At 34.1% G+C, this 13,530-nt stretch overlaps 1 protein-coding gene across 1 annotated transcript; it reads right to left on the bottom strand.

Annotated features, from left to right (window-relative positions):
• Nucleotides 1–224: 224 nt before the first annotated feature.
• Nucleotides 225–11,551, bottom strand: LOC138310774 (acyl-CoA 6-desaturase-like). The gene is made up of 12 exons (XM_069252108.1): nucleotides 11,378–11,551; nucleotides 9,285–9,425; nucleotides 8,302–8,448; nucleotides 7,022–7,120; nucleotides 5,952–6,011; nucleotides 5,596–5,661; nucleotides 5,078–5,138; nucleotides 4,444–4,520; nucleotides 3,339–3,436; nucleotides 2,121–2,297; nucleotides 1,244–1,369; nucleotides 225–369 (listed from the first exon to the last, which is right to left on the bottom strand). Exons 1-12 carry the CDS (start codon nucleotides 11,549–11,551, stop codon nucleotides 312–314), a joined length of 1,284 nt encoding a protein of 427 aa, XP_069108209.1. The 3' UTR covers nucleotides 225–311.
• Nucleotides 11,552–13,530: the final 1,979 nt, after the last annotated feature.

Raw genomic sequence — 13,530 nt, 5'->3', positions numbered from 1 at the left:
TCGTCGCAAAAAAGGTTTCCCGTTAATAAAATGTTTTTTTTTTCAGCCGTAAATCGCAAAAAGTTTTCGCCGTGAAGTCGTTGAATTTGAAACCTTACATTGGAGTCCCCGAGTGTTTGACCGTATGTCGAATTACTTAATTCGTAAGAAAATTTCGCGGAGATAAAGTAAGATAACAAACTCAGTTTGATGATTTAATCCCACTTTCAATTTAATAAGGATGGTATGAATACAAAATACTTAAGTTAATAAACACTATTTCCCGAATCTTCGAACACATGGGTGGTTTGTATTGTAGTCTTCAGATTTCCTCACATATGGTACATATTATATGTTTCCTCCCATAAGTCACCTGATTTTTTCAGACACCTGAAATAAAATAACAAGCTGTTATAATTATATGTAAAAAGTCGCTTTACAACAAACCGTATAACGCGTTATTTTCGCCACACCCAATCTCCAAATGTACCCGTGATTAGGAGATTTAATTTTCGCCTCTTAATATATTCGCAATTGAAAAACAAGAGTTTAAAATTTAAATTTTGTTAAATATTCAGGCTTTGTTCTTAGTAGTTACATGCACATTTAGGCTTTACATGTATTTCGTTAAGTTGTGTTGATATTGTAGCAGAGACGTGATTGACACTGCCCACTGCATTTACAGTATGATTATAGTGTATATCGTAAAACAATATGGGTAATTATGTAATTCTTTTCTTGATATGATCAATGTTCAGATTATTTACGGGTGAACCCCGGCATGTTTAGTTTATACAGTAGTAAAAACATTTAGTCGTTGTCAGACTGTCCACGGGTATATCGACTATGTTATATGTATACCGATCAGTTTATTTTTTGTTTGTTTGTGTCTTGACAAAGGGGCAGATCGCCTCGAAAATTCGACAATATTTTGTCCAGAATGTTGGAATTACTTCTTTGCCATACATACAGACATATGTCAATAAGGATCCAGTATTATATGGAAAACAACTGTTGATATTACTTCATTTACCCATTAAGGGATATTAACTAATATAACAATATTCCTACTCAACTAATATTCACCAGTTAAAATTTCGCCAAGCTTTGTCATGGCGATTCTAGCGAACATTAGACACTGGCGAAGAAAACCCCGTTGTACAGTGTCTGAAACACGCCATTATTCCAACTATACATGTAGGTCAAACAGAACCGGAACCGGAACTGCTATTTAAGGGGAAATAACTTCCATTAAAAGTCTTACCTGACGACATCCCCGAAGGCCGTACTCAAAGGCTTCACTTCATACTTAATATCATGTTTCTTACATAAAGCCTTGACAAGGGGCGCAACTTTGTACAGATTATGTCGTGGCATCGATGGAAACAAACTGTAATACAAATACAAAAAAGTGTTTAATTTTATTTGCAAGTGTAAATATTTCATGTCGGTTACAATGTCTGTTTGTGATAGAGAAAACTTATTTTATAATGATTACATATATTTATTTCGCTATGAAAATTTTCATGGTGAAAAGGTCTATTATACGCATAAATAGAGAAAATTTTCCCCTTGCGTTAATTGAATTGTAAAACTAAAGAATAAAGTTCAATCAAATTCTAACATTAGCAGTGATGTCGGATATGTTCTCAAAGTCAAATTATAAAACAATAGAAGAAGCGAAAATAAATTCAGAGTGCGTAATTGGAAGGTATCAAATATCCGCAGAACATTTGATTATATGCATCCGAATAAGCCGCAACCTTTCAAAACACACAGACATCCATACACCATATGGTCGTCCAAAAATGACCCCCTTGCGTTAATTGAATTGTAAAACTAAAGATTAAAGTTCTATCAAATTCTAATATATTCTAAAGTCAAATTAGAAAAAAATAGAAGAAGCGAAAATGAATTCAGAGTGCGTAATTGGAAGGTATCAAATATCCGCAGAACATTTGATTTTATGCATCCGAATATGCCGCAACCTTCCAAAACACACAGACATTCATACACCATATGGCCGTCCAAAAATGATCCTGGCTGTTAAATAGGAAGTTAATCTAATACGCCATACCTCAAGACGATACACATGAGGAGGAGCATAAAAAAGATTTTGAGGTGAAATAATGAAGACTCACTGGTGCTCTATCTGGAAGTTGAGGTGACCGGTGAACCAATCATTGAAGGCTGATTTCTGTACATTACACGTGGCATTGATCTGGAGCTTGACCCAGTGTAACGCCTGGTCGTTGTCGATGGTCATGGTTGTGTGGTTGGACTGTGAAACCCATATAAACCAGTGACTTTCTAGGCACCTGTGACAACAAAGTACCCAGTAATGGTCAACGTGGTGGAGCAATGGAATGGTTCTGGATCATATCAATCACCGAAGAGCACGTAGCTTAATTTGTAGAGTATCAAGTCGTTTAATGACTATCAAAAATAAAAAAAAAACAAATCTTATTTGGTAGTCTATCAGGCCAATTGTCGACAATTCCTAACATGTAACCCGGTCTAAGCTTCATTTTTGCTCATTATATATAGTGGTGTGCCGCAACATGGATCCCATTATAGGTTGTTGTGAGTTTCTGAATCTCCGAATTAACGTAGATAGTTGGAAGCATCGTTACATCGGACCAAATAGCCTTTATTGGGTCCGCCTCTGTGTCACCCTCGATAATCCAGAGGCTACTATCACTGACGTCATATCCACCCTGGGCAATTCAATTTCTTTCTATATCAGAAGATCAACCTACACGTGTCTTCTGTTGGCTCCAGTTTTACTATGAAATAGTCCGGGGTGGATATAACGTCAGTGATAGTAACCGCTTGAGTATCGTGGAAGTTCTTTGTTGATTTGATGTATAGCAAATATGTAATCATATAAGGTTATATCAATTTCGACTCGTAGTCTGGTCACGTGGTCATCGTTATAATGGCTAAGGAAATTTTAGATATTACCTGGGAAAATATAGTGAATTATTTCTAAAGATTATGCGATAAATCTTTATTTTAACAAATCTAGCAAAATAGAACCACTCACATATCCACCTTAAGCCTGATGACTATGACATGTTGTTATGGTAAGAGATTACGGTACAGTCGACAATTTTTATACAGTGTTATTTCGAATATCATCTACGAAAACTGGTCATTCATCGGTCTAGAACTGGTGGCTAAGAGTATCCGGAAGTCCCGATAACAAATCTTTTCTGTTTGTTTTCTCTCTTGTTATAAAGTGGCATTGAAGATGAACGCTCGACCAAAGTATTCTATCCATAGAATTGATCAAATATAAACCCCACCACATCCCTATCTCCTCCTTCTGGAGCCTCTGGGTAGCTTACACGACTTACTTTACTAACACGTAGAAGATTGTTGATCCAACGACGCCAAGCATCGGTGTGTATAAACAGAAAAACTTAATGAAGAAAAGCAGAACAAGCACGAAGTCCTGAAACAGAGATATATCCATGATATATAGTTACCCACTCTAGTGACTGATAGAATTATAGCCGTATTAGGTTAGCATTATATATTATTACGTTTGAACAAGTTATCGTTCTTTGCTCCTGATGTCTTAAACAACAAGATTGCAGCCAAGAAACTTATCACGAAGAAATCGACCCTTATTCTCACTCCGTAACGGGATCCTAATGGAATACGTGTTATATTATCTAAGAAGCTAGTGGTGATAATGATCTATATTTTAAAGATGTTCCACTGTCGACAGAGCATATATGATACACCTCATTATTTGAACAATAATTAAATATTTATTTTACATATTGATTTTTCCTTCAATTCTGTTATTTTTTTTATTTTTTTTTTGTTTTCATCATCACCTTTATTATACATATAATATGCATTTATATAAAATTATTCATTTTTGTCATTTCCGGACATTGGAACGGATTTGTATAGGCTTTGCATGTTATCCAATCCAATTGCTAATACATTGTACTTTATCATTTTTATAATCTATATAATAATTATGTTTATATTTATTGTATTACCAATTAAATATTTTGAAACAGAAATTTGAACAATAATAATTAATGTTTACACATATAAATGTATGTCTGATTAACAAAACGATACTAATACGATGACGTCACGACAAAACTGTGTTGGTCGTACAACAACACTATGATATTGGAAAGCGACACATTAAAGAAAGGAATAATCATTCACAGATTCTCTCTAACAAATCACATTCTTTGGGGGAAATATCTGAAACTGGCAAACACTCGGCAAGCCTCATGATTGAAAACATCAAAATTTTACCCCGAGGGTTGAGATTTCCTAATCATCAACATCAAGGGAGTGAAGCATGTATAAATCATGACATTATCATCACGTAATTAGTTTTCAAAGTTTTCGCAGAGAAAAATACTATTAAGTACAAACAAATCATTAATTACCATTTTGAGAAGTGATGAAAAATCAAAATGTACTTACGACAGGAAGCTTTCGTATGAAGATATGTCTGAACGTCGAGATATGGTAATACACAGGAAACAACATTGGAGGACCCACTGTCAATATAAATCAAAACCTCGATACTCCAGGGGGTACTATAACTTTATATCCACCCATGGAATATCTCAAACTAAATCTGAAAGAAGCTCAGAAGAAATTATCTGAACCAATCACATGCCTGCAGACATTTCCTTTGAAGACTACAGAGAGAGAGAGCGACGTCCAACTTCAAAATCACACAGTCAACCACAGTGTACCGTTATACGACTCTTTTGATGTACATCAAAGGACCAAGTTAAATGTGTCGACTCTTTTGTCTCCAGTTTTACTAGGCAATTATCAGGGGGTGGATATAACGTCAGTTATTGTAACCCCTGAAGTAAGGATGCATAAACCACAGAATTCGTGCTATTAGAATAAAAATCAGAAGATGGAATATGGAAATCTTTAACAGAATTGGAGTAAAACTGATAATGATATTAGAATAAAAATCGGAATAATAATCAAAGAGAATATTAATATCATTATCAAAATTAGAGTAAAACATCTATATGCTATCAGACTAGGACTGGTAGAATAACAACTACTAATTTACTTTACTAAGTTTACTTACTAAAACAGAAATATCTATGTTGCCAGTTGAACGGCATGGACTCTTTTCTTGATTTGGCGACCTGAAATATTTGTTTGGTGTGATTAAGCAGTTTACATTATTATACAGTAAACTAACTTTCTTTTGCGGTTACTAAATTTCGCGATTTCCATTTCAAAACAAGTTTGCGTAGATAAATACTTGCGGGTTTTAAATTTTCATAGAAATTCCTTTCAATATATTATATAGTGTAGCTATTTATTCGCGGAGATAAACTTTCGCGGATACACTCTGATCACGAAAATTTCACGAGAAATGAAGTTGGTTTACAGTCCCTTTTTAGCCAACCATCACCATCAAAGACATAGATAATTCTTTGGTGGGCGTCATGATTTCTCTGGGATCTCTTGTATATAATCTATACATCAATAGATGTAGGATTTTATTTTTTATCTAATTCCACCTATTATTCACCTAGAATTTTGTTCAACACATTTATAAAATAGCGTTACCGAGCCTGAGGGCCTGATGTTACTCACCTCGACTGGCATAACGTCCCCTATTACAAATAGTTTGTCCATCGCTACATCAGGGTCTTTTTTAATCTGAAAATCAAATTAATGTATTATATGACATCTGTCTATTGTTATTAATTAAATGTCAATTGGACAAAATTAGACAAATTTAACTAAGTTACGGATAATTGCAACACATAAAAAAAAATCACCGAACACACAGTTTGAAAGTGGTGTTTTCACAAGAAAAAACCTCAAAAAAAAAAAAAAAAAAAAAAATTAATATAAAAAATAAGTAAATAAAAAACTATAATAATAATGAATAATTTTTTTTATAATAAATGAAAAAATAATATCATGCATGTTGATAGTAGACATACCACATTAGGCTTAGCGTGATGTTGGAAATGTAGATAATTCCACCAGCTCGGCGATATACCCTAGATTAAAACAAATTAACTGTATTAATTTTATAAATTGTTTCTGCACTGAAATAATTATACTCAATTTTAGTCCCTTGAGATATTATCTTCATATATACATGTAGATATTTATTTGACCCCTACCCCCCCCCCCCCCCCCCCCCCCCAAAAACCCCCCCCAAAAAACACCCCCCCCAAAAAAAATAAAAATAAAATTTAAAAAAAAGCACAAAAAAACCCACAAGATTCTCCACAACCCCTTTCTGCTGTGTTTGGCGTCATCATGCGGAATGATCCTGAACATTTAAGTTTTTATTCAACTTTTAATGGTTTGTTTACCAGTAATTATGACAATCAATTTATATACAAAAAAATGTTTAATGTACCTTTTTCAATACTGTTTACATAAGCATTGTTTATTTTAATATATACAGGTGAAATCAATAATTTAGATAGAGGTTATTATACATGTACATTTACTATTCGTTTGAATTCCAGACGCATGATCGTAAAAAGCCACTAAATTAAGGATATATTTTTTTTATCTTTTTCCTAACTTCCTTTATACTTCTTTAGGTCTCCCTTGACACCACCTCACGTTTGACCTTTTGTTGAGCGCTCGTTCCTGTGTAGAAGGTTCAGTCCCCTGGCCGAGGCAAACCGTAGTTTATAAAAGTGGTAGTTTCTACTCCTGCTAAGCACTATCGCTTCTTTTACGTTAAGCCTTATCAATTAATTAATCAAAAATCTGCTAAGCGCTCAGAGTAAAAGAAAGTGGGACGACTGGTTTGCAATCAGTCGCTGTAAATGTTTACACACTGAAATGTTTAGATATAAATGCTACCTTAATACAACAGCTATAGAGTTTATCACACGATATTCGTTGTTAAACATTCATAGTTATGGAAAACAATAATCTATAGTATTCTGTCTCTCTTCCGAGCGCAGAATACTTAAACTTTAGCTGAAAGATATTAACAATGTGTCGACAGGATGTTTGTTTTAGACTTCAATAACACAGTACTTACTTTTACTATGCCCATTACGTAATTCTGAACCACATGATCCAGTTTTGATCTAAACATTGAGAAATGTCCAAAGTCATGTTGGATCCATGAAGCCTGTGCCTGATAACGTAAGAAGCGAATAGCCAATGCAAAACATATCATAAGTGAGTTTAGAAAATAGTAAAGAAGTAGGATTAACAGTAATGCGAGACGTATCGTAAAAGTCCCCTTCCTCTGGATTAAAAGCTTGAAAGACGAAACTAACATGGAAAAGTTGTCTGCTACTGTCCACAAATCTATAATAATGTTGATATTATTCTTATCCTTAGGATCTCAAACCAATTCAATGTAATTCATTCAAACAAACTCGGCTTATCCGATAATAACTTTGAATTCCAGATTGCTCATTTTTTAAATCTCCATACACAAGATTACAGTTTATCACAGTCAAATAAAAAAGTCAACAATGCAATAAGTCAAATTAGTATCACTAGCGCTTTCAGCCCCCTCTCCCCATCTTCAGGCGATACGTTTGCTGTCATAGACACAACATTGTGACGTAGCATAATGAAACAAATAAAAAGGGAAGGTAATAACATTATATAACGGAAAGTTTCATATCACATATATGAGCACTTTCTGAGATTCTTTTTTTTCGTTCACATTTATTATCAACACGTATTTGAATTTTCTTATGACAAGCTATAAACAAACGTATTTTTGCGGTGAATTAATCTTGCGTTTTTATGCCAAACTATTTTTTCGCGGATATTAAATTTTGAGTAATAAAATAATGGTCCTATTGCTTATATAAATGTTACTACCAAATGTCCTCCTAATGGTCCTACTGTACATTTATCTATGTTTGACATTATTTTTCCGCGGTGAGTTATTTTCGCGGTTTCTATGTAATTACCACTGAAATCGGCGGAATTTCGTTGTACGCGAAAACTATTTGATCTACAGTATATAACAACAGCAAAATATACCACAGCCTACTGGAATTTACAGACAGCGAAATGCACTCAGAGGAGGCCGCCATGGCTGTAAATAAAACGTTAATCCGAAATCTGTTCCAAATTTCATAAGCCATCCTAACCGTTTCAAGTAGGCATCAACGCACATTTATCCGTAAACGCTCTCTTAATGGTACAGATAATTCAACATATTCGGCACATGTTACATTTTAAATGTGTTGTTTCGTAACTAGCACGTGGTTCTGTATTATAACATGATATGTGAGGCATCTAATCAATGTATTTTTGACATATTAGCTACTATGAATATCGTTGTAAGTTTACCTGTAATATGACTGAACATAGCAGGGACACCAGGTAGGGGAGCCATCCCGTGCCGAAATAGGCCATCACCATATAGGATAGCACCTCCAGGACACACAGCTGTACCATCATCATCAGAAAGAAGGTGTAACTAGGTTTAAAGTAACCCTGTCAAAATTCAAGTTTATACATAATACGGCATAATCGAGGACTAATGTTGTAAAATTAAATATGGATGTTTCCCATATGTGATATGTGAAGCAGTTTATTTTCATTTCAAAATATTTTTTATTAAATCATTAGATTTAATAGGGATTGGGCAGCAGGCTATGAAGCAGTTTATGATGTTACCTGATGTAAATACAGTACTTTTGTCTGTTTTCACATGAACTTGCTTCAAAATCGTTACAAATATATAAATCCTCAGAAACTATTGACCTGCTGACCCGCGAGGAACGTTTGTATTCGGTTAATTGTTGACGTAATAATTAATTGATGACGTCATAAACACCAGATCGCCGGACACGTCGAGGAACGTCTTTTTCATGTCATATCAATCAACAGTCCAAATTCTTTCCCCTCGGTATTGCGAACAACCCAATAAACTGTTTTCCTCGGTTCACCGGGTTGGTCCAAACACCTCGGGAAAAGATTTTTCACTGGTGACTTATATGGTATGAAACAACTATATTATGAAATGACAATTAGAGTTTTTATGTGTTAGAATCTATATCTTCATAACATAAAGATATAAAATCAATCTTTATGTTTCAATCTACTATAGACAATCTCTTCATAATTCCAACTATATCGAGGGACTTTTTTCTATGCAATCATTACACTTTTATTAAATTTGCATCAGCCAATTAAAGGCCATGTTACAAACGACGTGCCATTTTTACCCTTTTATGGTCAATAGAAATAAATTTGTATGACATATCATAATCCAATAATCGCTACAAGCAAGATTTAATGATTAATGTTTACTCTATGTGATAAGTGACCTTTTTCTTGACTGTTTGATATAGCTCCCGGAAGTCCTCGTCCAGACCTGATTTCCGGTAGTTTTCCACTGGGCCCACGTGGAGAGTTCTGAGGTATTTCTTCACAGTCACCAGATCATTATGGAAGGCTTTAAACGCCTCCTGTAATGCCAACGGATAACGATTATCGTAGATCATCATATATCTTTTTTTTTTTAGAAATTCCTTCTTAAAGGCCCAACATCTTTCGTTAACAAAACATAAAGATTTCTTAAACGCATTAAAACATCAGAAAATATATACCGATGACCTAAGATGAGGTTACAACACCAAACGTATGCAAGACTTCCTGTGTTATATATGATAACCGTGGAGTCATTTCGCTGTTTTGCCGTCATTTTATTTATTTCAATCAAATTGTTCAGAAGGTGATGATACGTTAAGTTTTAACGGTAAGTTAATAACTTTTGCGACTATACAAAATTATCGTTTTACATTCCCATTTAAAAAATTAAAAACCGATTCGGAAAGGAAGTGGAACTTGAAATATACCTAGATCATATTTCAATAACATTTCAAAGGGGCACTCGCTTCATTGCAGTAATGTAAAAGTGGATATCTCCACATGCAAAGTTTAGATTCATATATGAAATCAATTAATAAATCTTGAATTCCTCAAAGAGAAATGCAAATAACAAATTCTCAAGAAATAAATCCATGAAATGAGAAATAGAACAAGGCATTCAACTACGCGTTCACGTAGCGAAACATACATTAATCCATTGTTTACGCATGAGACGTTAATCCATTGTTTACGCATGAGACGTTAATCCATTGTTTACGCATGAGACGTTAATCCATTGTTTACGCATGAGACAATCCATTGTTTACGCATGAGACGTTAATCCATTGTTTACGCATGAGACGTTAATCCATTGTTTACGCATGAGACGTTAATCCATTGTTTACGCATGAGACGTTAATCCATTGTTTACGCATGAGACGTTAATCCATTGTTTACCATGAGACATTAATCCATTGTTTACGCATGAGACGTTTAATGAGACGTTAATCCATTGTTTACGCATGAGACGTTAATCCATTGTTTACGCATGTACTTCTGCACTTACGTAGCATGTAGCCATTTTTGAAATGCTTCTTCGATGTCTTTTAGATCACTTTTGCGTTTTTCGAATATAATTCGTAAAAAAAAATTCAATTGGCTCATTGTCTAGAAGTGCCACTTTTAATGCCACCTATGTCAAGGAAATCGGTCATGAATATATCTCTTAAAGTACGAGTAGCATGACACTGTGTAAAATAATGTCTTTTGGTGTCCGTTCGTCCTTTTACATATTTGGAGCACGATTCATCGCTATTTTGAAATAAATAGGTCAACAGTTTTGAACCGCGCACAGGCTAGATCTGATGGTGTTTTCGGAATAGTCCAGAGTTCATGGGCGAATATCTAAATACACGTGAACTCATTGTCTTTGTTCTTTCGATCGAGTCATAATCTCGTTTCGAGATTTCTGATGGCAGACTTAACAAATAGTTTCCATTACATCTTTGATGAAAATTCCGTATTCGTAAATGAGATTATATTTCTTTAGAAGTTTGCAGATGTCGGGTATCAATCCTCGTTGTTCCAGAACTTCATCATACACCATGACATCCGATAATTTATTACAAGTGAAATGTATCAATATGTTAAAAACAATTATTTTGCTCGAGAAAGTACGTTTATTGTATACAAGTTCAGTTAAATTAACAGGATACAGACTTACCGCATCCTTGATAATCCAGGGGTTTCGATCACTTATAATCTCTACACATATGGACTATCTCATGGTCAAAGTAGAAGCAACGGAAAAGAACAGGTAATTTAGTCGTTTGATGTACATCAAAAGAGCCGTATAACGGTACACTGTGGTTAACTGTGCGGCTTTGAAGTTGGGCCTCGCCCTCTCTCTGTAGTCTTCAAAGGATTTTTTTGCTGGCCTGTGATTGGTTCAGATTTTTCCCTTTGAGCTGTCTTCAGTTTTACTATGAGATAGTCCAGGGAGTAGAGATCGTAAGTGATCGTACCCCTGGAGTATGGAGGATGGACATACCGTGGCATCCTGTCCCGCGTAGTAGCTGATCACTCTGCGCCCACCAGGATGTCGGTCGGCCCACTGGGTGATATTATAAACTTGTCCATCAATCACAAGCCACTGATCACCAGGTTTGTTGTGTTCCTGGATCTCTCCCCATGTCACACAGCCCTTCTTCCCTCCGCCACCCATTCACACACTCCTCTGACAAAATTCATTTGATGTAATATAACATTGTTTTAAAATAGTTTTGAATGAAAACCTGAACCTTCTGTTGGAAACATTATTTATCTATGACACAAGCCCCATAGAAAATATTGTGTTTAAAGGGACAATTCAGTCTAAGAGAACATTAACATTTGTACATATATCGGAAAAACCCAGTTCTAATGGAAATTAGATCAGTCGGTTTTACTGTGGTATGCCAGAGAAGCCCATGGTGGTGAAATGCGTGTGAAATGTTCAAACTCGCTCGCTGTCCGCCATTGCACATTGTGGTCAAACATCATGTATGCCGAACCCTGTCCCTTGCTCGTAGAGTAATGCAACTTTTGTCTAGAACTGCTCAAATCGCTATATGACAGTAGTGTGTTTACCTTATTAGATGAATTGTCTTGCCTAAAAATCATTTTATCACCTCTTCAGTGGTTATGTAGTTCATTTGTTAACGTGCATGACATTGGCTCGGGTATGGGTACAGCGAACATATTGTACCTGCTTAATCGTATCGACCAACGATTTGTAATTACAACGGTATCAAATAAAATACTAAACAATGACGTGGAATTTGTCAATATTTTATGTTACATTTTTCATAAGAAATGTAAAACAATACATTTATGTCATATTTTGTTTTTTGGTTATGTTAAAGAATTAGCCTGAGTAAAATATTGTGTTTAAAACGTGCTGCAACAGTTCTCAGTAGAAATACTTAATGGAATGCAAAGGGCAATAACTCTGGAAAAATATCTAAAAATACCATTCAGTATTAATAAATTATGACATAACGTTATGTAAAGGATCGATTTTGTTAGAATAACAAATAAATACATATATACGTGTAATTAAAGATGCTTCATATAAACGATAATCATCATTGATGTCTAATCGTGTATACATAAAATGATTCATTTTGCTTTTGGTGTATGCGCAATCTGTACTTTATTTCATATAGGGCATAGTGCCGTGGATTTTTGTCGGGACGCAATTAATTATTTTTAATATTTTTATAATCAAAATTAATAATCTCAAATTTCTAATGCTGGAAAAGTTGTAAATAAGTAACTTTTGCAAATGAGGAAAAATACTAAATCGTCTGCTCCTGTTTTTGATAGAGAATAATATCATTCGTCACCGGTGGAGCATCTTTAAATAAAACACATGCTATTTGTATTAACATGATTGTTGTTGTAACTTTGATTTTTTTCAATTAAGAAAATAATCATTAAAAAAAAAACCCACACAAGGCCTGCATATGCCATTTCCTATATTTTGTCTGAATTTCGCAACCAACATTTCTAGACAGTTTAAAACACAGTATACTATGGTTAATACCATCAAACGTTTCAGTAATGTACGGAACAGCTAATAAGTCTTTGTAATACAAATTCAACAAAATCTTTCGTTATATGTACATAATGTATGAGTATAGTCCAAAAATCTTTCTTTATTTTATAAAAAAATGCCATTTTATAGTCTAAATCGTATGGTCATTTGTATAAGTATTGCATCTTTTATAGTAGAATATGTATCGTTATTGTATAAGAATTACCCTTTTATAGTCTAAAAAATCTTTTTTTATAAGTATAAGTAATGCCATTTTATAATCTAAAATATATCATTATTCGTCGAACTATTGCAGTTTTATAGCTATTTGTATCAGAATTGCATCTTTTGTAGTCTAAAATATATAATTATTCGTAGAACTATTGCAGTTTAATAGCTATTTGTATCAAAATTGTCCCTTTATAGTCTAAGGTCTATAGCTATTATATCAGTATATAATTATTTGTAGAAATATTGCAGTTTAATAGCTATTTGTATCAAAATTGTCCCTTTATAGTCTAAGGTCTATAGCTATTATATCAGTATATAATTATTTGTAGAAATATTGCAGTTTAATAGCTATTTGTATCAAAATTGTCCATATATAGTCTAAGGTCTATAGCTAT

This window comes from Argopecten irradians, chromosome 16, assembly GCF_041381155.1.
Source record: "Argopecten irradians isolate NY chromosome 16, Ai_NY, whole genome shotgun sequence".
NCBI lineage: Eukaryota > Metazoa > Mollusca > Bivalvia > Pectinida > Pectinidae > Argopecten > Argopecten irradians.
Note: the sequence above shows the minus strand (reverse complement) of the source record. Positions and strands in the feature narration are given on the sequence as shown.

Bases quoted from the DNA above. Each gene is read 5' to 3' on its own strand.
- LOC138310774 (XM_069252108.1), bottom strand. From the start codon at position 11,551: ATGGGTGGCGGAGGGAAGAAGGGCTGTGTGACATGGGGAGAGATCCAG. The intron at 8,449-9,284 runs GTCACTTATCAC...GAATTTTGACAG, and splicing joins ATCAAACAGTCAAGAAAAAG to GGTTACTTTAAACCTAGTTA. The intron at 6,012-7,021 runs GTAAGTACTGTG...GTTTTAATCTAG, and splicing joins ACGTAATGGGCATAGTAAAA to GGTATATCGCCGAGCTGGTG.